General features: G+C 39.7%; 2 protein-coding genes across 5 annotated transcripts in view; both read left to right on the top strand.

Annotated features, from left to right (window-relative positions):
• ACSL1 (acyl-CoA synthetase long chain family member 1) overlaps positions 1-10388 on the top strand; it is a 42693-nt gene extending 32305 nt beyond the window's left edge. For both annotated transcript variants that reach the window (XM_040606733.1, XM_040606653.1), the window contains exons 13-21: positions 1003-1137; positions 1905-2000; positions 3063-3135; positions 3844-3932; positions 7164-7280; positions 7646-7789; positions 8297-8398; positions 8479-8550; positions 8751-10388. In XM_040606733.1, the coding sequence (XP_040462667.1) occupies positions 1003-1137; positions 1905-2000; positions 3063-3135; positions 3844-3932; positions 7164-7280; positions 7646-7789; positions 8297-8398; positions 8479-8550; positions 8751-8891 (969 nt within the window). In that variant the 3' untranslated portion in view covers positions 8892-10388. The remainder of the gene's footprint in view (positions 1-1002; positions 1138-1904; positions 2001-3062; positions 3136-3843; positions 3933-7163; positions 7281-7645; positions 7790-8296; positions 8399-8478; positions 8551-8750) is intronic.
• A 1785-nt stretch (positions 10389-12173) lies between these two features.
• On the top strand, positions 12174-25633 carry CENPU (centromere protein U). Of its 3 annotated transcripts, none has more exons than XM_040605842.1 (12): positions 12174-12297; positions 12656-12801; positions 14418-14535; positions 15933-16038; positions 16921-17011; positions 18110-18182; positions 19241-19358; positions 19780-19858; positions 21424-21471; positions 22741-22802; positions 24056-24212; positions 25323-25633. In XM_040605842.1, the coding sequence occupies exons 2-12, from the start codon at positions 12751-12753 to the stop codon at positions 25458-25460; spliced, it is 1041 nt and encodes a 346-aa protein (XP_040461776.1). In that variant the 5' UTR covers positions 12174-12297; positions 12656-12750; the 3' UTR covers positions 25461-25633. The 3 variants fall into 3 exon arrangements, with proteins under 3 accessions (XP_040461776.1, XP_040461594.1, XP_040461686.1); XM_040605660.1 differs by having other exon boundaries at positions 18107-18182; XM_040605752.1 differs by lacking the exon at positions 12174-12297 and adding an exon at positions 12378-12481 and having other exon boundaries at positions 18107-18182.
• The last annotated feature ends 87 nt before the right edge of the window (positions 25634-25720 follow it).

Genomic DNA, 25720 nt, shown 5'->3' with positions numbered 1-25720 from the left:
TGACTGACTCTTCTTAGTATATAGCTGGAGGAAGTGAAGGATATAACAAGACGTCCTGTAACTGCTAAAGAAATGGCAGAGCTGCCTAGGCTGTCTTAGCCAGAACAGTGCTAATCAGGAGACTAGAGGAATGGCAAGTAATACAAGATTCTGTTTGGCCCCAGGAACAAATGGTGCAACTTGGATCCATTTGGAGGGGAGGAAACACTGAGACCAGCCTGTAGTGCTTAAAACATAGCCCCTCATTCTGCTCACTCGTTCTGTACTGGAATTTGAGAAGCAGAGCCAAAGCTTGGGACTCTCTTATCGTGATGCCCTCTTGCTTCTTAACTCTGGTACCCTGAGGCTTTCATACTTCTATGACAGTGTTTCAACCTCACTCAGCCTTGCAGTGACCTAGCGCGTGAAGTTAAGAAGTAGGAAATTGGGGTGGCAGGGGGGCCACAATGATGAAGAGCTGCTGAGTCTTTCTCTTTCCAAGTGAGTATACTCATCTGTGGTCTGCTGTTGAGACTGCTACTGTGGCTTCCTGAGAACAACCAGCAGGAGCCTTTGGAAAGTCATCCAAAAAGCAAGTTTATATCTGCAAGACAGATCTCCATTTGGCATTTCTGAAGAGACCTGCATCTCCTCAGAAAACCCAGTGTTACTTTACGTATTGTGATGGTATGCTTTTCAGAATATGCTGAGGATTATACTCAATTTGAATTTTGATCATACTGGAATAGAAGAGTATAACATTCATTTTGATGAAAAAACTATGCACTGGAACAGCATCATGCAGCTTGAGAAGAGGCGCCAATTTTGGCGAACATCTCTGGAACAGAGGTGGAGGCCAAAATCAAAATTCACAAGTATTTTTTGCTGGAATTCAGGTGCTTACCAATAAAGATTGTTTAATTTACTTTCTTTTCACTGTTAAAAATCTCTATGCATGCTGCTGTAAGAAAAAAGGAATGGCAGTCTGTGAGAGTTCTAACCACAGATTATCTTTCTTAATAGATTTTTGGACAGGCAGATACTTCATTAAAGAGGTGGATGCTGGATTTTGCTTCCAAGAGGAAAGAAGCAGAACTCAGAAGTGGTATAGTTAGAAACAACAGTTTCTGGGATAAAGTCATCTTCCGCAAAATACAGGTATGCTTGGAAGTCTCTGAGTCTAAAGTTTGCAATTGCTGAATTCCGTATGAATGGTTATAATCTGGTATGGCTTTCATCACTGTTTAAAGACTACCTGGCTACTCAGAATAAAAATCAAAGCTGTCTTTTTATTTCCAACTTCATTTTTTCAGTTCCCTTTGTGCTAATAGTATCAGCTAACTGTATTAGGGAAGTTACTCTCAAACAGTGTGGCGCTTCTCTCTTGGGCCACTTTGAAAGCAAAAGCAAACGCTGCCCTTCTGAAGGAGGAATGCTAAGTGTGGCACAGTGCCACCTTTAGTCCCTACTGTCTCCTCACTGTTGGTCACTAGTAAGTTACGCCTGCTATTATATCTGGCACTCACTTGCTATGGCTTTAACCTTGATTGTACAACATGCCCATGTGTCTGCTTTTTATAGCATTCGGGATGTATGAGAAGCTGATATAAGGCAGTTAAAAATAAAGTCATTGCTCTAAGTCCATGACTTAAGCTCTTTAGACTTTTGGCACAGTCTGCATTACAGCGACACCACAGTACAGTCTATGTAGTTTCTGTATGTTTGAGATACTGTTTCTTCCAGCCATTAATGAGATTAAAAACTCTGCAAGAAAGACAGCTTGCAAATAGGAGGCTAAACTTTAATCTTTCAGCACTAGTGGGTGGTACTGTAGGTGAATAGCGGCTGAGGGTAGGATGGAAAAAAGACTCTGGAAATCTCTCTGAAATGGTTTTCGTGTCCACAGTATCTTGTGTCTGTTGTAGGCAAGTTTGGGAGGAAAAGTAAGGCTGATGGTTACAGGAGCAGCACCTGTATCTGCAAGTGTACTGACCTTCCTGAGAACAGCTCTTGGCTGTCAGGTGAGTTTCCTGGCTTTAATCTTAAAACAAAGATTTTAATACCTGGTTCCAGCTTTGTTAGAGCATTTCTAGTAGTCTGTATATATATATATATATATATATGTGTGTGTGTGTGTATATATATATATGTATATGTATATTTATATAAAGAACTCTATCTGGCGTTCTTCTTGAAGACTATAAAAGTGCATACTCCTTTCCAGAGTTTATTTCTGTCCCCTGAGATTTCTGTGCTCATCCCAAAGTCTTTATTATAACTGAAGTAACCAGCTGAACTGGCTTAAGGTAAAGGTTTTGGAGGGGGGCTGCTGTAAGCAGTAATTACTGTTCTTGGATTTTAAGTTTCTGGGCTTGCCTTGCTTACAGAATTATTCATAACTACTGTAGAGAATCTAATCTACGTGATGATATTGTAGTGTTCTTGCTTTGAAGACAAGACTGAGAACCAGATTGCACATGTTGCATTTATCTTCAGAGTATGGTGTTTTTAGGTAAAATCTGAATAACAGTGGCACAGGATAGAATAAACGTGTCGGGGAAAAAAACCCAAGCAGAGAAAACATGAAAAAACTCTAAAATGTGAGGCTTTTGTGACTTCTTGAAGTGCTTCAGTAGTGTGCTGGTGTAGCAATGAGTTCTGCACAGAAAAGGGAAGCCTGTCCTGTGTATAATAATCACAGAGCTGTAATAGTGTGTAGGGATTCCATTCCTGGCTGTCTTGGAAAACCTGCCCTTAAATGATGTGGATGAAGTCATTGCTAGTGCTGCTGTTCTTGGTTTCTTCTTGCACCCTCTGCTTTCTGTTTTGATCTAGACAGGTGTCACATAGCATGTGAAACAGAGTAAATATTGGAACTGAAGGTGGAATATTAGCACTTAAAATATTGTGTATTGTGATAAAACTCTTAACACAGTGATATTCTTTTCAGAAGATGCTGGGGATTTTGCTAAACTCTAATTTAATCGACTAGTAAAAGAAGCAAAATATTAATTTCATTTTAGTGAAGAAATCCTATGTTGAAAAATAAGAATCTTAAATAATTCTTTGGTTTCATGTCCTAGTTCTATGAAGGTTATGGACAGACTGAATGCACAGCTGGATGCTCACTGTCACTGCCTGGTGACTGGACAGCAGGTATGGTGTTTAGTGGTCTGCCTGTCTGTTAAGTTTCAGGACACTATACAGGTCCCTTGTCACATTTAGTCTTCGGTACACCTATCATGAAGCATAAGATTCTGTTTTTCTTCATGTGAAGTAAAAAAGTTTTGAAGGGATTTCCTGAAGTTTCTACCCCTAAATAGTTGGAAATATTAAGTAATCCAAACTTTTAATAGGCTTTGTCCAAGCTGAAGTGGATTTAGGAAAGTGGAGGTCATAGTATCAGCCCTTGTAACTTTTGCACAATAGGAATCTGCTGTATGTAAGCACTGTGTTAGAAATGTAAATAGCATTTTTTGGTGTTAGAATGAACAGTCTGCATTTGTCAGTAGTTACCTCTCTAGCTTTGTAACTGAAACAATACCATATTTAAATAATATTAATAATTATTATTATTAATTAAACCCATAGTAGGACATTTGCTACTTAAATGTACGCATAGGTCATGATTATAAGAAAAAACAAGCTTGAGCGCATGGGTCAGCTTGTAAAATTCTAGGGATATCTGAGAATTTAATGTTTCAGTCCCAGCAAATTTTAATCTATTACTGTACTGTTGCCGGTGTAGTGTATTACCAGAAATCGGTTTTCCATCTTTTTTTACTTTAGCATGTAACCAGCTTATTGTTTTAAGAACCTGACTAAAAAGCCATTCAGGCTATTGAAGTGTACTCTATTTGATAGGTCATGTTGGAGCACCCATGCCATGCAGTATCATCAAGCTTGTTGATGTACAAGAAATGAATTACTTGGCTGCCAAAGGAGAGGGTGAGGTCAGTAATTTCAAAAGGTCAATACGAGCCTCTTATGAAATCTTGGAAAATGTTTTTTGTTCCTGAAATAACAACTAACTGTCTTAGTTTACTAAAACTGCTACCTAAAATCAAAGACCCCTGCCTTGCCTGCATGCAGTGTTGGCTAATGATTCACAGAAGCAAAACAAACTAGTGTATCAAAAGAGAGAAAGCATGTGGGGTAACAGATTACTGTGTATTGATGGTTGTATGACCAAATATGCTACCCTGCAGCTGTGACATAGTTGAGAAGCTAGCTATCCTTCAGTAAAACACTAGCAGAGGGCTTCCCCCTGCTATTGCCAAGTGCTAGAGAACAGCTGATGCATATAGTTTGTTACCCAGCTTGTGATGTGTGAAATGAGGTGATTTAATGTGGCTTGGAACACTGTTAAGAGAAATGGACATAAAATGCAATGAGGGCTGCTAATAATTTGTGACAACTGCCTATGTGTTCTTCTGAACATCTTCCTGCAACCTGTACTGTACAAATTGAACATGTATATTTTACAAATTGCACTTTGAGGATTCAGCTTTTTGTGTAAAACTATATGCTGTCTTTCAAATTTTTTCCAAGTAAGAGATATAAAACTTTGTGTACATACTTCGAACAGATGTCCATGTAGTAATTTATTTTCCCCAAGCCCTGAAAGAAAATTAACTGTGGTATCTTTCATATGCTTTTGAGAGGCCTTGGGGGCAGTTGGAGTGAGAAATGGATAAATAAAAAGTAGCTTAAGTGGATAACTAATTTGTGACTGCAAACAATACACAATCTTTGTTTCAGTTGTAACTTGTGTGAGACTAGAGACAAATCATTGGGCTTTAATTCTCAGAAATACTTCAGGATTTAGTTGGGTGTAATGGTGGGAAAACATTTTCAAGTGGAAAGCACTGTCAAAATTCTTTACTGTTTTCCATATGACCCCATGTTTAGTCTTCATCAGGAATTTTTGCTTTACTTTAAGTTTTTAAAGCTTGATGTGCTAGAGGAACTGAGTATGAATTCTCATAATAAGAAACAGTTTAGTGGATTATTTTTTTTAAAAAAAAACACCTTCTGAGAAAGTTTTGCTTGCACTTACTGTGAATGTTTGCTGTGTTAGGAGTTACTTTGGACTTGAATAAATAAATGTGGTAGCCCCTTAATATATCGGGTACCATCTTGATCTTTCAGTCCTAACTTCCTCGGTGTGACCTGTTCTGAATTCAACAAATAAGTGTTGTAACTTGTTTCGCAAAACTAAAGCCCATAGCTATAGAGTTGGTTCTCATTATCCTTTGCCTAAAATAAATCTTCCTCCTTATTTATTGCCTATCTGCTCTTCAGCTGGATTAAATACTCCTAGTCCTCTTTTCCAAGTAAGCTTTCTGTCTTCTCCATTCTGTCGGCCTTGCTTTTCACTTTTGTCAGCTACCTATGTTCAAGAAGGATAAATTTGTGAATGGAATTAAAAATGCTTATATGCAGATGAGGTCTTAGTGCCAGGTAGCAGGATACAGATAAATGGTTTGCTGTCTCCACCGGGAAAAGCTGTCACCTGGGGTTGTAGGAGCCATGCAAAATGACATGTTTGATCAGTCAGCTTTTGACTTGACAAAATGACATGTTTGATCAGTCAGCTTTTGACTTGACTGGGATGCGTAGAGTTCTCCTCTACTCCTATCCTTCCACACAGGCTCTGTTTTGTAGCAGAAATGACTTGGGTCTTAAACTCATCACCAAGGTCATAGGTTTTTGGTATGGTCTCTATAAGGTCTCTATAAGGTCATCAGAACCCTCACTAACATTCTGATCTCCTGTCCATTGTACTGTCATTCACCAGCATGCCATATTTTATGCTGAGGTAAGCACTGGAAATACGTGGGTTGAGTTTTTCAAGAATTGGTCTCTGAACTATACTTCAGTAACTTCTTGTAGTCTGAGAATTGATCCTAGTGCCTGAAGATGCTTTAGCCAGTTCCTTGCCCATTTTATTATTCCTTGTCCATTAATAGTTGGCCTTGTATTTTATCAGCCCCTATTGATTTATTATCCATTTGGCCTTAACTTAAAACTGGATTTTCTATCCTATTCTTCCAGGTCTGTTCTAAAGTCCTGATAGTATTGCCCAGACCAGACCCTTCTTACTGTCTCTTGTCACCCTCGTGTGCCAAGCCACTCCCAAGTGGATGTGGCGGTTTGAATCCTTTTGTTGCTTCTGAGGACTCTTCTGTAGAGCTTTCAGGGGTTTTGGACTCCTGATTCCCCAACAGTTGTGAGCAGTTGAGCATCTTGAAGTTTTGCCTCCATACTGTTTATCTTGCCTATCTCTCTGTCCTCATTTCTAAGGAGGTATTTTGTACTCCTGCTGATCCTCAAGTAACAACAGTCCTATCCTGTGTGTGTCCCTCTCCACCAAAGTAAATTTACACAACTTTGGGTGTTACATTGGGAAGAAATCACTTAAATTTGGGATCATCTCTGAATATTTCAGGCTTTGTTCCATGCTCCTGACTAGTTGCTGTACTTTAGTATTCTCTTACTGACAGATTGTTTTAATTTAGCTTGTAAGGGTCTGTCCTGATTCTCTGGCAACCTTTTCACCTATAAACCTTTAATCTTGTTGAAGCTTTTCTCATACCTTATAAGCACATTTCTGATCCTAATAATGCTCACACATCCAGGGTATATCCCGAGAAGCTGTTCTTCATTTTCTACTGAGTATACAAATCCAGACAACCTTCAATTTAAAGAAATTGCAGGTTTTCTTTATTGAGAAGTCTTGGTCACATTTGGACAAACATATACCTTGCTTGATATACAGCTTTTTCATCACTAGTTTTAGCACAATGCCCTTGCTGCTTACCAGAACTGAAACAAATACATTGCCAGGCTGAGAGGTAATATTTCTGGATCCAGCAGAATTTCTTCACATAAATAAAAATAAATTTCCTCTGATAAATTCAGATTATTCTTATAGTAGGTAGGAACACTGCTGCTAGGCTAGGAGAGAACAGATGCTTCCAATCGCTTCTTATTATAGCGTATACCAATCGAAAATGTTAGGTCTCCAAAAACCATGAGTAAAGATTTCTGTACTAATGCAGAAACTTCATCTTGTCTTTTTAGTGGGGGTTGTTGAGAACCATTGGAGAAACAATTCATTGCAAACAGTGTTTGTCAACTTCCCTTCATAGCAGCATACACTAACAAATGGCTGTTTTCAGGTGTGTGTAAAAGGGCCGAATGTATTTCGTGGCTATTTGAAAGATCCCGAAAAAACAGCAGAAGCTCTGGACAAAGATGGCTGGCTTCATACGGGAGATATTGGGAAGTGGCTACCGGTAGGTGAACTTACATAGCTGAAATGTACTTCTGTAGTTATTAGCAGTAATTTAACAAATAAAATAGAAAATATTTGGTATTGAACACAATGAATTAAGTGAAACACAAGTAATTTTAGGAGGAGGAAAACTACTGTTGTAGATAAATCTGTGTGTCTGGGGTTAAAAAAGTATTAGCAGCGTCAGTCCTGAAGCTTTCCCTAGTTTGTTAGGTGGGTGGGGAGCCTGGTTTCTTACAACGTCAGTCTGACAGTACTCTGGCTGTAGCACTGTTGCAACTGTTACTAGTGTGGCATGCTTAAGCTGCGTAGATTGGTTTTTCAGTTGAAGTGCCTCTTCTGAGTGGAAGTTATTTCTGTCAACAGAATGGTACATTGAAGATCATTGACCGGAAAAAACACATATTTAAATTAGCCCAGGGAGAGTACATAGCACCAGAGAAAATAGAAAATGTGTATCTGAGATGTGAAGCACTTGCTCAGGTGTTTGTCCATGGAGAAAGCTTGCAGGTAAGCATTCTTCAGGTAATTTAAAAAACGCAGAAAAGAGTCTTCCTTTACTCCCTCCCCCTACCCAAAACTTTGGGACTGAAATCTTGAAAAAAAAATAAAAAAAAATTAACCTTATACATTTTGGTTCTAAATGTACTTTTGACTCCAGCAGTTACATAGCATGTTTCTGGATTTAGTTTCAGATGGGATAGTGGAGCTGGATTAATTTAATTGAGTATTAATGGCTGTATAAGTTGCTAACAGTGTACAGGGAAAATAATTAAAAAAAAAAAACAACCACAAACCCAAGATGTCCAGGTTGCAAGTGTAAATTACAAGGTGGGTCTCGACAAGAATAATTCTTTTTTAAGTGCAAGCTGCTCTCCTGTGTTCAAGTAGCAGAAAAGTGGCGACTTCACAGCAGGATCAGAAATGCTGTCCAGAACCTAACACTGACTAGTAAGAAAAGCGCAGGAACTAAAAGTGACTTTAAAAGAAAAGAGCTTGACAAAAATTCCTTTTTAGGCCTTCCTAGTAGCTATTGTGGTACCTGATCCTGAGACTTTGCGCAACTGGGCCAAGAAAAGAGGATTTGAAGGCTCATATGAAGAGTTATGCAAGAACAAGGTGAGTAATATCTAGCTGAACCGTTAGCGGTTCTGCATCAGCTTTTTCAAGCTATATACAGTGTGTTCCTGTGTTCACAGGATGTCAAAAAACACATTCTGGAAGACATGGTGAGGATTGGGAAAGAATCTGGTTTGAAGTCATTTGAACAGGTAAGATGCTTGAGAGAACTGAACACCTAAGTCTTTAAACTTGTTAACACCAGTATAATCTGACTCTCCAGAAATTGCTTTTAATTTGCATCTGGAAAATTTTTGAAGTGGTGGGCTTTGTTATGTTGTCTGGGTCGTTTTTTTAATAGCCTTGTCTGTTTCGAGGAATGTGGCTTGGCTAGTAACTGTTTACTTTCCAGGTCAAAGACATTGTCATGCACACTGAAATGTTTTCTATTGAAAACGGCCTGCTGACACCAACGCTGAAGGCGAAGAGACCAGAACTGCGAAAATATTTTCAGTCACAGATAGATGAACTCTATGCTAATGCCAAAATGTAACTGAGAATGGAATGAGGAAAGTGGCACACGTCTGATGTCTACTTTGGCCTTCAAATCTGTAATTTGACTACAGCAAACATAGGGAAGGAAACTGTGCAATCATTAACTTGTACAAAAATGGGTACTTGCCATAGAAGCATTGAAGAAATGGAACACTGCCTTACTGTCGAGTTGTGTTGCATACTGTTTTTATGGTGACCTACAATTTCCAAAAAGAGCCTTAACTATAAATGGTAACTATATGTAAGTTATTTAAGACGTCCTTGGCCAAAAATGGGACTCTTTCACCAAGGAGCTAAGGTTTTCTTATTGCCAGCATGTTTGCTGTCTGCAGTGTATTTTTTTCAGTTGTCAATTCCACAAAGGATTTGGCAGGTTTGAAAATGTCTGTTAAGTATCTTGCATCCTCAGAAGGATTACTTAATTGGTTCAAAAAAACCCAACCACCCCACCACCAAAACAACACCTTTACAGTTGTATAGCTGGTATCATATCTTGCATTAATCCTACTATTAACTGGGGCAAGGCATCTGAGTTTCTTTTCTCCCTTTTGTATCTGCAGCCAGTTCTGAGATGTACTTTTATAAGGTAAAAGTCAGAACTCCATACAAAGGAGACCAATGAACACAAGTTCCTCAGTAAGTCTGTATGTGCTGGTTCTTCACTGAAAGTGGGGATGCAGTTAATTCAGCAAGCCTAGGCTTGGCTATGTTGACACAATGCCGGAGTGGTGCCAGCCCGGTAAATGAAGAGAATCCTAACTCTGGCAACAACACTGGAGACCTAAACACAAAACCATTCAGGAGGCTGGGCTATGCTAATGGTCAGGTAAACATTGCACCTGTACTAGCCACCCATTTCCCTGTAACGAACATGTATTTAAAAATGCATATTTTAAAATGTGCCAGGTCCTCTATAAGCAGAAGAGCTTCTGACATAACCTCTCAGTTTTCTGTGCTTTATATATGAGCCACTGAGTATCCTTCACTGAATAGCAAAATAGGTCAGGTAGAATGTTTTTGCCTGATGCTTTGCAGCAATTGGAAGTATTTATATATGCCAACAGAAGTGTGTGTTGGCACAGGATAGGTATTTGTTCAGGGATAAGAACCTAATTCCCAGATAAATTACAAAATAACTATTACCTTTTGTTTGAGAGATCAGCCTTATTACAGCATAAGTCTTTTGCTATCCTTAACAGAGTTGGTTTTGCATTAGCATTCATTGCTGTTTTTTTGAAAACATGGATATATGTAAAATACAAGCACAACAAGGTTTGCACTAAGATTTGTGTGTGATTGTAATGCACTACTCTGTAGCATAATTTCATACTTGTGTGCAGTTAAGGTACACAAATCTGAGTCAACTGTTAGAGCAGTAGTTTGTTACATTGGAATTCAAATGTTTGCTTAGTGTTGGCTATTTCTATGTTTTATAAAACCAAAACAATTTTCAAAACCAATGAAGGAAACCAAAATAAATATTTCTGCATTTCAACTCAGTGAAGTGTTTGTTTATCAAGGAAAGATGCTGCTGACTAATGAGCCCAGGTGTCACTTGGTAACTGTGACAAGCTGTAAAACTCCACTGATACAAACACACTAAATGAAGGATAAATGCTGTTTGTTGACGCTTTACTTGTGGAAGGTAACTTTCTGCTTTGGTCTGGTATTTATGTGTAAGGTTTTGGCTAGTATCTGTAAGAAAGGGATGCTGTTGTATGTAACTTGCTCCATCGGTATTCTTAAATGAACAAACAAATCTTTCTTTTTTTTGTCTGAAGTATGGTTTCTGACGGGTGGTGTTCTTACCATCATAAACAAATTTTAAGTGAAATCTGAGGATTTCTTAAATCTTACGCTCCTTCTGTGTGGTAGTGGTTGTCATCATTCCTCCCCTTCCCCCTTTATACTGTGCATCTGGCTTTAATCAGGGGTGTGGAATGGAAGATTTCATGGACAGACTTATCAGAACAGGCTCGATGAAGCATCACCAGCAAAACACTGTCTAGAGCTCGGTATTAACGCTCTGAAATAATAAGCACACCTATGTTACTAGCTGTGGTAGACCTTCTCCTTTTGAGTAGTATCTCCTTTACACATTTCTTTCCTACTGAAGAAAATCTAAACTATGCTTTTTGTCACTTGTTTGAGTATGGCATTGAGTATGTGTGCATGCTGCTTGCAAAGAGAGTGAAGTGTCACCACATCTCTCCTAACAGAGATGGTTGGCAGCTGGATCTAAGGGTTTTGTTCTTAACACGTCCTATCAAAGAAAGCTTTCTTGAAAAGCCATTTTCATCCCACAGAAACAAAGCTGTGCGGTATGTAGTCTGTACCACTGCTTGTTACCCCTTCAGTTCATGGACTGCTAAATGGGGCTGGGTGCTATAACCAGCAAATTAGAACTATAAAGAGAACTCGCCACTGTTAATCCTAAAAGTGCTGTTTCACAGTGGCTTAGCTTATTTGGTTGGACAAAGGGGGTTGGGGGTGGGTGGGCAGCAGCAGGTGACACTTGAAAGAACACTCTTCCTTGCCTATGGATGAAGAAATATGGCATGAAAAGCATCCCTCCAACTAGTAAGACTTCTGACAAATTGCTGAATCTCCTGTTAACAATTTAATTGCTGAGTAACTTAAATGTCAGAGCTGGAACGACAAGTTTCCAGTCTGAATCCTACTTTTTTTGCCACACGTGTTTTTTGTATGTCTTAATTTTCTGAACTGCTGCAAGGTTGTTTTTTTTACCTTAGATTTCAGGTAATCTTTATAGAAATCACCTAAATGCACTTGTTCTAGATAGGAAGTGGAGCCTTGGCCTACTCATACGTGCAGCACCAGCCCAGGGCATGGGGGTTGGAGAGGAGAAAACGGGGGTGGTGGCTTGGGGGAGATTTTTGTGGGGGTTATTTTTTTGTTTTGGTTTGGTTTTGGGTTTTTTTTTTTTTTTTTTTTTTTTTTTTGGGGGGGGGGGGTGTCGTGTGGATGGGTTGTTATTTGTATTGGTTTTCTCAGTGTAGTCAGATTAGTTGGTAGAAAAAAGTCGGAGCGATGGCTAGGTGAATTCTGGAAGAGCGGATCCAGAACGTTCTGAGCATCGCGGGTGCGCTCGGGCACTTAAAAAAAAAATATCTTGGTATGTGGGACGGGGAAACGGTCTCTTCCCAGGTGGGGGGGAAGTGCCCGGCGATGCCGCGGGACCGTAACTTGGTGGTCCGCTGTGGAGCGACCCGTGAGCACCGGCGTCCCCAGCCGGGCCGCCTTCCCGCCTCCTGCCGCCCTTCCGCGCCGCCCGGGCCCGGCCCCCTCACGGCGGCCGCCGTCCCGCTTCCCCTTCCGGCGCCGCGCCGCCTCCCCGCGCCTGCCCTGCGGTTTGAATCGCGGCGGGAAGGCGCTGCCGGCGGGTGAGTCCCTGCGGGAGGCGGGCCCAGGGGCGCCGGTGGCCGCGGGGACCCCGGGGAGAGCTGGGGGCCGCCGCCCGCCTTCCCGCCTTCCGGGCCGCGGGGCTCCTGGCGCTGGGCCGCGGCCGCTGCTGCCGGGCCGGGGCCTCCCGCCTGAGGGGAGCGGCGGCCGGGAAGCGGAGTGAAGGTGTCGGTGGCGTTGCGCGCCGCCTTGCTTTGTGTTTTTAATGTTAATGTCTCGTTACGAACTTAGGCGTGCTGTGGCGGGCGGCGGGCCCGTCTGACAGAGCGAGCTTCGCTCCTTTTGAAGCGGGTTACGCGTCGTGTGTGGAATTAACAAAGATTTCCCGTTCTGCCCCAGGTGCTGAGCCGGAGAGAGCAGGTTCGCGTTGGGGACAATTTTTTCAGTAATTTCATCCTCGGTTATATATTTAGGAGCATATACCGGACAGTGAAATGTCCACAAAGAAGAAAAGGAAGATAAATCATTCTAGCCGTAAATCCAAGGTGAGTTTTGCTGGGCTGAGCAGGATTATAGCAGCGGTGCCGGGGCCCTGGTGCGGGGCTGTTTGGCAGGGGTGCGGGCAGCTGCGCTGCGCACTCCCTGCTGGTGCACCTGTGGGGGAGTCTGGGGGGTTCTTACCTTTTATTTTTTTTTTTTTTCTTTTAGGAGTTACTACATCACCAGGCAAAAGTTTGTAAATGGTCTTGTAAAATTCGAAAGAGGACAGGGCACAAGGGCACCTAGGGATGGGCCAAGGGGTGACTGCTTTAAACTGAAAGAGGGTAGATCTAGATTAGATATTGGGAAGAAATCCTTCACCGTGAGGGTGCCGAGACACTGGCCCAGGTTCCCCAGAGCAGCTGTGGGTGCCCCATCCCTGGCAGTGTCCCAGGCCAGTCTGGATGGGGCTGGGAGCAGCCTGGTCTGGTGGAAGGTGTCCCTGCCCATGGCAGGGGGTTGGAACTAGATGATCTTGAAGGTCCCTTCCAACCTAAACCGTTAAACTACTCCCTGAACAGGAACCACATATTTGTCTTCATGATCTAGCTTTGTAACAGTAAAAGGAACCACTAGCATTAGCTAACAGAATGTACTTAGGGTGTAAAAGGGCTACAAATGGCAGGGGGGTTGGAACTAGATGATCTTGAAGGTCCCTTCCAACCTAAACCTTTCTATCATTCTGTCAACAGCTTATAGAGGAAATTGTTGATGTGTCTATATTTGGTACCATAACAAAACTTGGGAGGCACTGTAAGTGCTGGTAAAATTAAAAGCTCGGGAAGTCATTGTTTTCTGGGACATAATTCTTGTTTCCATGCATACATGCAAATTGGTGGGGAAATTCACTCCCATGCTTAATGGCGTGAATGACACATTTATAAATATTTTGTAGGGGAGGTTTAGATTGGATATTGGGAAAAATTCCTTCGCTTTAAAGGGTTAAGCATTGGAACAGGCTGCTCAGGGAGGTGGGAATCACCATTTGTGTAAATGCAGTGCTTAGGGACATGGTTTAGTGGTTGACTTGGCAGACACTTAGACTTGATGATCTCAAAGGTCTTTTTCCAACCTAAACGATTCGGTGATTCTATAAAGTAGCACCATTCTCTTCTACCCTTCTGCTTTATGGAAGTGTCTGTGTAATCCTTGATTTATAAATTCCGCTTTTTGTAAGAAGTTACACTATAGCTTTTACATTTTTTAAAGTGAACATAAATAAATTGAAAAAGGTTGGAAAATTGTGTAGGACAAAGATGAAAGAAGTATTTTAAGGCCTGAAAAGAAAAAGCCCACAGATCATAGAAAACAGGTATTAGGCTGTTACAATATTTTTTGCCTTATACACTTAGTTTTATAAAATAAGATAAAGCTTGCACTACCGTCTAGTATCAAACAGCAGAATATATCAGTTTTATACCATCAGTTCTCTTAGGGGAAAAAAAACCTAGCCTGAGGAAAAAAACATATGCTTCAAATACTTTATATCATAGCTGAGTAGTTGATATGGTCCTGGTTAAATGTATTTCTAGTCCAATGTTCTTGAAAGTCATTGTCATATTTAATCTGTTTTACACTCGAAAAGCTGGATGAACTAGCTGTTAATTTCGTACCCATCCAGGAACACAAAGCTAAGTCCCACCCTCCGTGGAAAGTACTTCCACTTGAGGAACCAGATGTCTCAAGGATACTGAAGGTAGCAGAAGACAATCAACTTGAGGACCTTAACGATTCATTTGGTTAGTATTAACTTGAATGTCACTTAATGTGTGATTTTCATGAACAAACCACATGGGCAAAAAATTTCAATGCTTACTTAGGGAAAAGTGTTGTTTCTTTGCCAGAGAAAGATACGGGCAGGAGAGACAGCAGGGTTTTTTTTAAGAGCGATGTTATTTTCTGTCGTTTAGGCGGTAACAAGAATAATACTGTAACGTAAAAGTCCATGGAAAGATACTGACTATTCACACAATATAACATTGCAATTGTGTAGGGGTTTACATTTAAATATGGAAGTTTGAGTCTTAAGTTATTCTCTATTGTTACACAAATTACGCAGTGCGATTTTTGCTGTTGTAAGAGTATTCATGGCAGCAAACCTAAGATATTCACAATTTATTCTGCCACTTTCGGATGTTACTCTAAAAAGTAACATAAACACATACTATTTTTGGTGAAACATTAAAGCCACTTTCATGCTCTGTATGGGACTTGTGTAATGAGGCCTCAGTATACTGGAAGAGAATCAACTTAGACAGAATAGGTGCCCCTGTGTGAAGTCCTCTGTTCTTAAATATGCCAATACCAGTGAGAAAAATGTTTGAAAAAACATATAATTAGAAACTGTAGAAAAAAGGTTGAACAGTTTCCCAGCTGTAATAGTTACTACTCTAAGAAAATGATGGAAATACACATGCAACTGCTAGAAACAGCATTGAAAATGAGGTATAAAGAACAATATAGCAAAAAGGGTTGTCATAAGGAAAAGACTGGAAAATGAAAAGCTCTTCCTCACTTCTGTGGTATGTATTAAAGCTATAAAAACGATGCCCTCTAACACTGAATTTTTGTGTCAGTGTGCTTGAAAAAAGAAACCTGTACTATGGAAGGCATACTAAAACCTTATAGTTCTCAGAGTCCTTATCTATTTTGGTAGCTACCTTCAGGAATTCTGCACTTACAACCATGCTGTAGCAGCTGTAACTGCTGCCTCATAGCATCCAATAAAGCAGCCAAAAATCCATATATATAAAAAAAAAAAGGTATAGTTTAGAAAGTAGTTGTTTAAATGTGTAGAAGATTAGTGTATGCTATAGCAAAGAGAGACTTCAAATAAACTTCAAACAGAATGTTTTGCTTGCTATATGCCATATGTATGTGCTGAGCTTTCCTGCACCTTTGGTTTCAGTTTGTAAAGAAATAGCAGGCAGATGAGTACAGAAACTATGAAGCTTTTCACTATATATATTTTTCCTAATGCTCAAATAATACTTTTAACAATACTTCCTTTGCATCAGTGAGCAAACCACAAATATTTTAACTAACTGCTTAATGGCAGACAGCGCTTGCATGTCCATGCTCTTTGCCTGAACAGATGGGAACAGTTTTCATCCAGCTTATTTCCTGTTCTTTATAGATCACCCTTTGCACAGTACTGCTGTGGATGCTTATGGAGAAGAGTGTTCACAAAACAAGTCACTTGGTCATGTTTCATCACAGCAAAGGAAAAAACCAGAAAGAAGGTCTGGTGAAAAAAATAATTGCCGTCATTTAATTTAATCGTTAGATTTTTAGATTAAATAGGAAGAATCTTCTGTTTGTCAGTTTTCCCTAGATGCTTATTAAACAGATGCTTTAACTCAAAATTTCCCAGATGAGAAACCAAAAAAAGTAAGTAAGGTTGCGGAATGTAGGAGAAAAAAAAGAAGAAATTAAGAGTCTGCCTTCTGTAAGCAATACATTGATTTAAGTACTTACTGAATTTTTCTAATACAGAAGGATTTAAAAATACCTCTGTGAGGTATTGATTAGTTCTCTAAATGCTGGTGATTAAAGTTAAAAGATGAAAAATTGAAAAATACGTAGAAGCCAGTTAAATTATATGTAACAAAGAAAAATATTTTTTAAATCTGTTAATGTAAATTTTGGTATATTTCCCATTTGTTAAATCAAATTTGGTTTAAATCTGAAATAGTTCTTATTTGAATGAAATAGCAAGACAGCAATAGTGCTTGTATGATAGTATGTGGTTTTTTTATGTTTTTTGAGTTCCAGCCCTGCCCCTCACCAAGAAAGCCTTCTCCGTTCCTGCTAAAGTATCCTCAATAATAATAATTTTGTCTTTGTTTCAAAGTTTCTGCTCAAAACAACATGGCTATCCCAGTGGTCAGTTAGTAATAGATTTCTAAATTGTCATAAGGGTTGCTGTTTAGGGATAAAGATTCTGTTCCCTTTACATGCTATTTGCATTTTTTTATGCAATCTATTTAGGAAACACAAACTACATAGTTTACATAGCAGTACAAAATGTTCCCCAAAACACAGGATTTTGTTGTGTGTAGGACTGAAGATCAGTCTTTCTTAGTGTGTAGTGGGTTTACGTGTGGATATTTTAATTTTCCTAGGAAAAAAATGCATCGCTCAAAACCATCTGATAGTGATGTTCAGAAATTCAGCTCATCTGATCCTGAAGATGAACCCCCCAAGGATAATGTGGTACAGAAAAAGTTGCATGAGTATTATCAGTCAATTTATTTTTAGCTTGCTTAATGCCATGCCTGCGTTAGAGGCAGGGGAGAGGAAGACCTTTCCTTTGTTACTTAGTACTTAATTGTATCTGAAATAATTAATCCTCAAAGTATTCCTGTGAGATGGCCAAGTGAAATGCTTAAAGCTACAGTCATCATGTCAATAGGGAATATAATAGCCAAATGTTCCTAGGTCCTGTAGCCCATTCTCTTACTCCTTTGGGAATGTGTTCTTTTTTTCTTTCAAATGTCTTATTCGTATCTGGAATATATGTTCTTAAATAATGGCATACTAAATGAAATATAAATCCTTTGTACTTGTTCAGTATTGAAGTAAAACGTATTTAGGAGAGAACTCAATTTTTTATTGATAAAATTACTTTTGAATGTATATTAGAATTAAACAAAACCCACTCGGTTTTGAATGAGTGGTTTTCCACACTTAGACCACACCTAGTGTAAAATGCTTTTGGCCCACTTAGCTTCCAGGCATACAGAGGAAGTCAACTGTCTGCAGACTTGAGAAAGCAGACCTGTGATAAAAGAAGCTGTGCAGTAGTTTGCATAGAAGTTTTTTTACGTATTGAAACGTGCTGGAATTGTTGAAAATCGTGTCATAACATTCAGTAGAGTGTTAGTCTTTCATCAGTAAACTGCGTGTATGCAGCAGTCGTGTGGAAAGTGCTGCTGGTGTTACAAAGTAGGGAAAGAATTGGGACAGAATGTGAGTGAAGAGGAAGGCGAGCGGGTGCTGTTGATCAGAGATGTGAATCCTGGGCGATGACTATGCTGGACCGAGGGCCCGTGGGCTCCTTAAAATGTTCTGCTCTGGCTACACGGCCAGTGGCTGACGTATCAGTTGGTCGTTGTAGTCAGGCAGCTGCTGTCCCTTAGCAGCGTGATCGCTGTGCTGTGATTCTGACAAAATAGGCCTAAGTAAATATTACTGATGTTTCAGTCAGGAAATGCTTTCCTGCATTCTGCCTAATTGCCATCTCTCAGGATTTTAAATGAGTAAACCTAGGGTGGTTTTTTTGAAGTTAATCTGCTTTTTGTATCATAGAAGGCTCTGAACACTACTCAACTCCAGGCGAAAAAAAAGCGACAACCTTCAGAGGACAGCACATCCGATCTTTCTGGTAAAGTACTTTTCAAACTCCCATTTAGCTTTTCCTCATTTAAGACGAATGCTTTTTCCTAACTTCGTGGTTTTCGTTTCCAGTATGTAGCAACATACCGCTTCTAGAAATGGGTGATTTTAGTTTGTTTTGGTATAGACACTCATTAGCAATTGTTAAATTGAGGGGCTTGTGTGCCACACAGCTCTGATCCCTGTGGTTTGCATCCCCGGACTGGCCTATTGCTCCCTTGAGGAGGTAAAGCACAACTGTGCATTATCCCTCGCACACAGCCTGGCTCCTTGTGGAGGAAAGCTTGGATTCATGGGCATGGAGCTGTAAGACATTTCAGTACATGCCTTGGTCTGGAAGCCTGGAGCACCAGCTGTGGGGCAGAACTTGGAGTGCCTCTGACTTACAGCATAGGCACAGCTGTTAGTTTAAAGATCTTTGAGACAGGGAGCTTCAAGACAGTGGAATTTCTTGTACATAGAAACTGTTTCTCAGGTGTCATCTTGCTTCCTTTGAATGGTACCCTGTCACTTTCAAGTACTAGATTTACATTTGGGAGTCTGTGAAGAACCAGGGTTTAACTTTTTGTGGAATTAGTTAATAATGCTATTGCAAAGTTTTAAGAAACGTATTTGTATATAGCTTTTTTTTGAAGCATATATAGTATTAATACAAAATGTTTACAGGTATAACAATTCATGATTCTTTGAGTAATGCAGGTTGTCCAAACTCAGGCTGACAGTTTTACAGCATGGCTATATCTACACTACACTCTGTAGTTATCAGTTAGTTTACGTAAGTGCTCCTGGACTTGCTTGAAATGATGAAGAACAAGTAGTAAGTTTTATACGACTGGTCATCCAAATTCTGAAGTGTTCCCAGATAAATCTGTCACAGTTGCTCCGCCAAAACCAGATGAAATAATTCATATATCCCCTTCTCAAGTTTCATATTAAAATGTTCATGACTTTTTGGTGGTTATTTTAATGGTGGGCACAATAACTTTTCTATTATTTTAGAATATGTACCTGACTTGTGCAATGCTTGTCTTCATTCTGTTGTTTCAGAGGATGGCCCATGTTCTGTACAGCTTTGGTGTCCCAAAGAGCTGAAGAGATCTTCTAGAGATATTACAGAACTGGATGTTGTTCTGGCTGAATTTGAGAAGATAACAGCAAATTACAAGTAAATATTCTGATTTCCTATGGCTGAATACTCAGTTTTTAAAACAAATTACCTATGTCTTTGCTAATGGGCTGCCCTTTAGGGAACAGCAGTATTGCATGGTTACATTCTGATGTTATTTTAATGATTATTATTAGGTTTGTGTGATCCAAATATTTTTCCATGTGTGATCCTCCAGGATCCGCCACATAAGTTGCCTCCAGGGATTTGATATTTTTCCAGACATAAGAACATGACATCTCAGCTGATGGTTTTTTAATGTAGAAATTAAGCTATTACAAATACATGAAAGATCTGCGGTTGCTTCTGTTACTAGCTGCTTAACATTGGGTTTTATTCGTTACTCAAAGGAATGTTTTTGGATGAGACTTCTCCTTTACTAAATCAAATGGGTTGTGTTTTCTCCCTCTGACTTCTCCAGACCAAGCATAGAATCTAACATTTGCAGAAAAGCTATCAATGGCTTCTGTTCTGCTTTCAAGGACCAGATCGCCGATCTTGTGAGTACAGCATAAATAAAATCAGTTTTGTGATAGCGATTATAGAGCTGTATATTACATTGTAATCAAAATGCTCTGTTTTTTTATTGTTCTTTCCACAATTATTTTATGATACTTCGAATTTGCTAATCTCTTGTCAGGATAAATAACACGAGAACGGTTTGTTGTGTGCAGGTTATGATTTGCTGCCTCTGTGCTGGCTTTCATGAGAATTGCCTTTAGACACAACACTGCTGTCATGCAAGTATGTTGCAAAATTGTCAGCTTTGAGAATAGGGAAGCATCTAATAATTCTGAAGTGTTTGTTATATTGTTGTGGTTTAACACCTGACAGCAACTGAGTACCACACAACTGCTCACTCACTTCTCCCTGCCCCTGCCTTGGAATGGGGAGGAGAATTGGAAAAAGGTAAAAATTATAGTTGGGAAAAGAACAGTTTAGTAATTGAAATAAAGTAATAATAATAATAATGAAGAGGAGAAGGAGGAATAAAACCCAAGGGGAAAATAACCCCCAAGTTATGCACAATGCAGTTGCTCACCACCCACTGACCGATGCCCAGCCAGGCCCCCAGCAGGAATTGGCAGCTCCCAGCCAGCTTACCCCAGTTTATATACGTTCTATGGTACAGAATATCCCTTTGGCTAGTTTGGGTCAGCTGTCCTGGCTGTGCTCTTTTCTGGCTTCTTGTGTACATCTTCTTTGACAGAGTATGGGAAACTTGGGAAGTCCTTGATTTTGGACTAAGCACTGCTTAGCAACAATGAAAACATCAGTGTGTTATCAACATTCTCATTCTAAATCCAAAACACAGCACTGTACCAGCTGCTAAGTAGAAAATTAACTATCCCAGCTGAAACTAGGACCCTTACCTAGAGCATTATGTAGTAAACCTGGAGAGCTGCATAATTTGAATGAGCAAACACTTATGACAAACACGGGACTAAAAAGCTCACAGACTAGAATTTGAAGAGGTTGATGATTTAGTCTTTGTACTGTGTCTCAGTGACTCGTGCAGAGGCACCTGGCTAAGGCCTTTAACGTAGTTCAGTGAAAATCATCCTTTTTTAATGAACAGTTTGAACCTAACTGTAAAAAGCTTATTAGCTTGGAAGACTTAAGATTTTTTTCTTACTAATTACAGCATGTAAAATAAACTCAGAACGTTGTAGGAGTTGTGATAAGTACAATGGACAAGTACTAAAAGTAAAACATAGTCCTAGTGATTCACTAGAGTGAGTAAGTTTTAAAATGACTAGATTTATAATTTTTATGTAAAGTTAAAGAAAAATTAAGCTGGCTAGTATCACGCTACTTGGTACAAGGAGTATTACTTGCACTGACTCATGCAAGATGACTAATTTTGTGCAACAGTCTTCCTCTGGGAGGGTGAGGAGGGAGGAAAGAATTGATAGACAACTGATACACCTGTAGCCTTCCTTTGAATCGGTGTTGGTGTTTTTAAATAGCTTTTTATGTTATTCCAAAGTAATTCTTGCACCCATGTTTTTAGGAGGGTAGTGGTGAAATCAAGATCCATAATCTATATTTTTTTTCCCTCTAGATAGTAGAAGCCCAGCAATTAAAGGATATAAAGAAAAAAAATGCTAAGGTAAATACATATATATCACTAGATTGTACCGCATATAGAGGTTGGCAGTGAAATTTCAAGAAATTGACTAGAAGAAATAAAATAATTCACAGAAAAGTGTGTACTGTACTACAGAATCAACTGCACAAATAGAGGATAGGGAACTACCAGAGATTTTTTGGAAAAGATCTCAGTAAACACAGTGGATCGCAAACTCCCATCGGCTGTATACTGCTGTTCTGGTGTAAAAAGAAGGAATGTGCATTAGAATGTGTAGGTATCTGTGCATGTGAATTTTTTGTTTGGTTTTTTTTTTTAAGTGAACACTGGTGAGGCATCTGGAGGGAGCTAACCTTCAAGCATAGATTAATATGGAATCTAGGAGAGCAACGAAGATAGTGACCTGTGAGGACAGAATTGATTTGTTTAGTTTAAAGGAGAGAAGTCTAAGGGACATAAATGTATATGCAAAATTTCTGTTCAGAGGAAGGCAGGAGGAGGAACTAGTGTAAGAGCAGAAAACATTGCAGTGGTTTCATCGGGAGAGAGGTGAATGCACTACAGCAGAGATACATAAGAGCAGGTTGGGCACTGTCTGACAGAGGTTTTCTGCCCAGATTAACATCTTCCACAAACTTTGATGACAAAATAGCTTTTAACAAGTAAAGTCAACAGAAAGCTTAGCCTGGGAGGTAGCAGTTAATGTGCTAAAGTCGTCTTAATTGGAGGTGATATGATAAGCTACTCTGCATGTAAAAATTAAAAGTTTAATACACATCTAGCATTTACAGCCACTCAGCCTTTTTCTGCCTCATGCATTTGTTTAAAATGAGATTTGTAGTTGCTAAATTTAAATTTATGATTAATTTTGGTTTTTTTTTAATTGGACAGATTAAAGCTTAATTATGCTTAGTTTCTTAGTTATGGCAATCATACTGAACATATATTTGTATTAGACCGCATTTTTAATACAGAAACCATCAAAAACCTGCTGGAGTTGGTCATGTTTGAATTCAAAATGTCATAAATTCCTTTTGTATGCTTGTAAATCTGGTGTTCCTTAAGAGACATTTTGGATGGGGAGGTGAGAGTTTGACATTGTAAAGAGCTTTAAAGTATAAAATACAAACGTAAAATATGGCAGTATATAAGGTCTGGTATCATGGAATCTTCCACACCCAGCATCAGGGTGTGATAAAACCTCAAAGAAAAAAAGCCAATGAAATTTGAGTTGTTTGCCTTTGAAGTTACAGAAACCATTTCAAAGACTTGCCTCACTCTTTGTTTCAGGTAGTAAAAGACATCAGTAAGAAAAGCCAGCAACTGTTGCAACTCAGAGAAGAGCTCATTAGGTATGTTTCTAATGATGCACAATAATAGCCTGAAGAACTCATGGAGTCTGGCGTTTTGTAACTCAGAAGTGAAAGTAACCTTTTTTTGTTCTTTAATTTCATTTGATGAAACTCTACTGTTCTGTATTCCTTTCTGTTTTTACAAAAGCTCAGGATAGCCTCTCCTTTCCGTATTTCAGTTGCCTAGATAGTAATTCTCGCAAGTTCTCTTAGCTAACTAGCTACTGGAATGGTATTTCAGACCATATGTTCATGAGAAGAATGCCAATGTTACAATGGGAATTGAAAAGACAAGGAATCGCAAATTTACAAAGATAATACAGGGGGCTTTTTTGGTTTTGAGGTGGGAGAATGTATTTCATCTCTGCAGTCTGGCCGGGATGCCTCAGAGTACACGGTTTGCTTCCATCTCATGGGGCCAGACAATTCACATTCTCTAATTTAGATACACAGCACAAAAATTATGTTCTTTAGAAGAACCATGAGACTTCCCCAAGCCCAGCTGGTTACTAGTGACAAGCTTTACACTGAAGCTGCGTATAACGTGCGTGCTGTAAGTTAACCCCGTAGGGAGCCACGGGCTTGGATCCACAAAGGCAGACTAAAAGCCCTTTCTCTACAGCCATGAGAGTCTTGGGGGTTTTTTGCAGCACTATGGACAAACTTCGCTCAACTAATTAAAGGCATCTCTCGATACGGGTTTGAACCCCCTCACAGGTTGAAAGCTTTCTTCACATTTTTTATTTGTTGGTTTTAATCCTTTGCTCATCTTAAGAAAGCTTTTTTTGCTGCAACGCTGTTAAATGAAAGTGGCTGTTGGTGTTCAGGTTTTGGAGCGCGATGTTAATGGGTTGAGCCCTCCGGTTTATTTAGACAGGGTGTACATAGTTTGCAGATCCTGAATATGCTTCAGCGTAAGCACTGAACACTGCAGCCTGCGAGCAGGTGTGTACAGAAACAGAGCACCAGGTACTTCAGAAACTTTACTTGGAAAAACTGAAGTGCTTGAGAGATTGGCTATATTGTCAGACTCAAAAGATGAGATGCGGAAAAAAATGTTGGGGTTTTTTTTTATAGGGCTTCGGACCCATGGTCCTGTTTAAATAACATGCTAGTTGTTCCAATTAAACAGTGTGTTATAGTAATCTGCGTTTTGTATTTCTGACCAACCTTTCCCTTAAGTCTTCTTCGGAGGAAATGTTACTCATGAATAAATACCCAGATATAGTTGGCAAAGCCTTGATCTTTTTCAGAGCTGAACCACAACTGATACAACTAAAAAGAGAGTATGCTGAGATGCAGGAAAGGACATCTGCCTTGAGACAAGCAACTGAATTTGTTACTGGTTTAAAGGAGCTACAACAAGACTATTTGGAGTACAGAGAAGAAAACCCAAAAGAAAAAGAGATAGTAAGTACATATTTTTCCATGTGTTTCCGAACTGTTAGGGATCAGTCCCCCAGTCCTTTATTTTTTCCTGGACAGATGGGCGTTTCTATTAATGTTTAACTTACATTAAATAGCAATACTTTGTTAATTGTCTTTGTGGAAGCAACTTGAGAACCGTTGTTGTAACTGTACTGTAGTATCTCACTGTCACGACTCAAAAGGAGTCGTCTGGGACGACCTCCCTCCCCTTGGGACCAATGACCCGTGTCTGTGATACCCTTGCACTGAATTAAGGTGAAACAACAGCAACCAGTTTAAGGATTTATTAATACAAAATACAAGGCATGTTGTTAGATATGGTAGCTCAGTGGTGATGACTTTAACTGGATAAGCAAGTCCCATGCCACAGGTTTTTACTTAATCTGGTCACTATTCAATGAAGAGAGGAGAGGAGGAGAGTGAGGGCGGGGAGAGAGATAAAAAGAGATCACCACCCATGGATCCAGCAGCATCCTGTTGGTCCTCCACCCTGAGTCTCAGTGGTGGTGGTCCCACCCAAGCTTTCATCGTTGGGTTTTACGCTCTCGAGAGGACACATCCTCATCGGGGGGTCCTCATGGGTGGTTGTGAGGGGTGAGCGCCCCCAACAGCTTTGGACAGCCCCTGCCGTGCGTATGAGCAGTTGCCTTCTGTTCCTACAGAAGTTTCTTCCAGGAAGCACTAGCTAGATCTCACCTTTGCCAGACCTAAAGCCATTACAGGCCTGTGGTTGTAGTTACCAAGTTAGACAGCAGCAGCTCACTTTGCAGCAACAGTTCATTTCAGTTCCTCTCCAATTTGTGAGAACAAATTGTATTTCAGCTCCAGTGTAACTTCTCCTGTGGCGTTAGAACTCCTTCCCCCCTGACTGTGGTTCCTGACCTGGTGTGGTGTTCCCTGCAGACAATGCTGCACGCCTGCCCTGTGTAAGGGAAATGCTGCCATTTCAGAAGACTCTAGTGTTGGCTTGTTCTTCATTTTTGAAAATCATGTTGCACCACTTCAGACAGAGAAAAAAAGAAATGCAGATATTTCGGTGATTTTTCCAAGAGTTAAAAATGTTGCCTTGTCATTTTATTTCCTTAACAACAGTATGGACTTTCCAGCCTCCCTGCTCTTCTGGTGGAGTCGCGGAGAATTCTAGGAGCAGAAGGACACTTTCAGAATATTAATAGGAAACTGGAAGAGGCTCTGGCTGTACAAAGAGGGAAGTTATCAGAGAAACATTAAGTGTTTTTTAATAGACCTTTTGATGTTCATTAGGAACAATTATTGTTTAATCATCGTTGCTCTATTTTGCTTCAATGTTTAAAAGAAGTCAGTGACTTAATCAGAGATCGTATCTTTCTATTGTCAAATAGTTTGTGGGAGAACTTAGTGAAATTAATAAAATTGCAATTCTAGTTAAAGCAGTAAATTTTCTGTGCTCTGTGAGCAATGCTGAATTTTAAGCTTGAGCTATTAAAGTAATGCAATATGTACTTTTAAAA

Source organism: Falco naumanni, chromosome 1 (genome assembly GCF_017639655.2).
Source record: "Falco naumanni isolate bFalNau1 chromosome 1, bFalNau1.pat, whole genome shotgun sequence".
Lineage (NCBI taxonomy): Eukaryota > Metazoa > Chordata > Aves > Falconiformes > Falconidae > Falco > Falco naumanni.
Note: the sequence above shows the minus strand (reverse complement) of the source record. Positions and strands in the feature narration are given on the sequence as shown.

Bases quoted from the DNA above. Each gene is read 5' to 3' on its own strand.
- CENPU (XM_040605660.1), top strand. From the start codon at position 12,751: ATGTCCACAAAGAAGAAAAGGAAGATAAATCATTCTAGCCGTAAATCC. The intron at 16,039-16,920 runs GTCTGGTGAAAA...TAATTTTCCTAG, and splicing joins AGGAAAAAACCAGAAAGAAG to GAAAAAAATGCATCGCTCAA. The intron at 22,803-24,055 runs GTATGTTTCTAA...GATCTTTTTCAG, and splicing joins CTCAGAGAAGAGCTCATTAG to AGCTGAACCACAACTGATAC.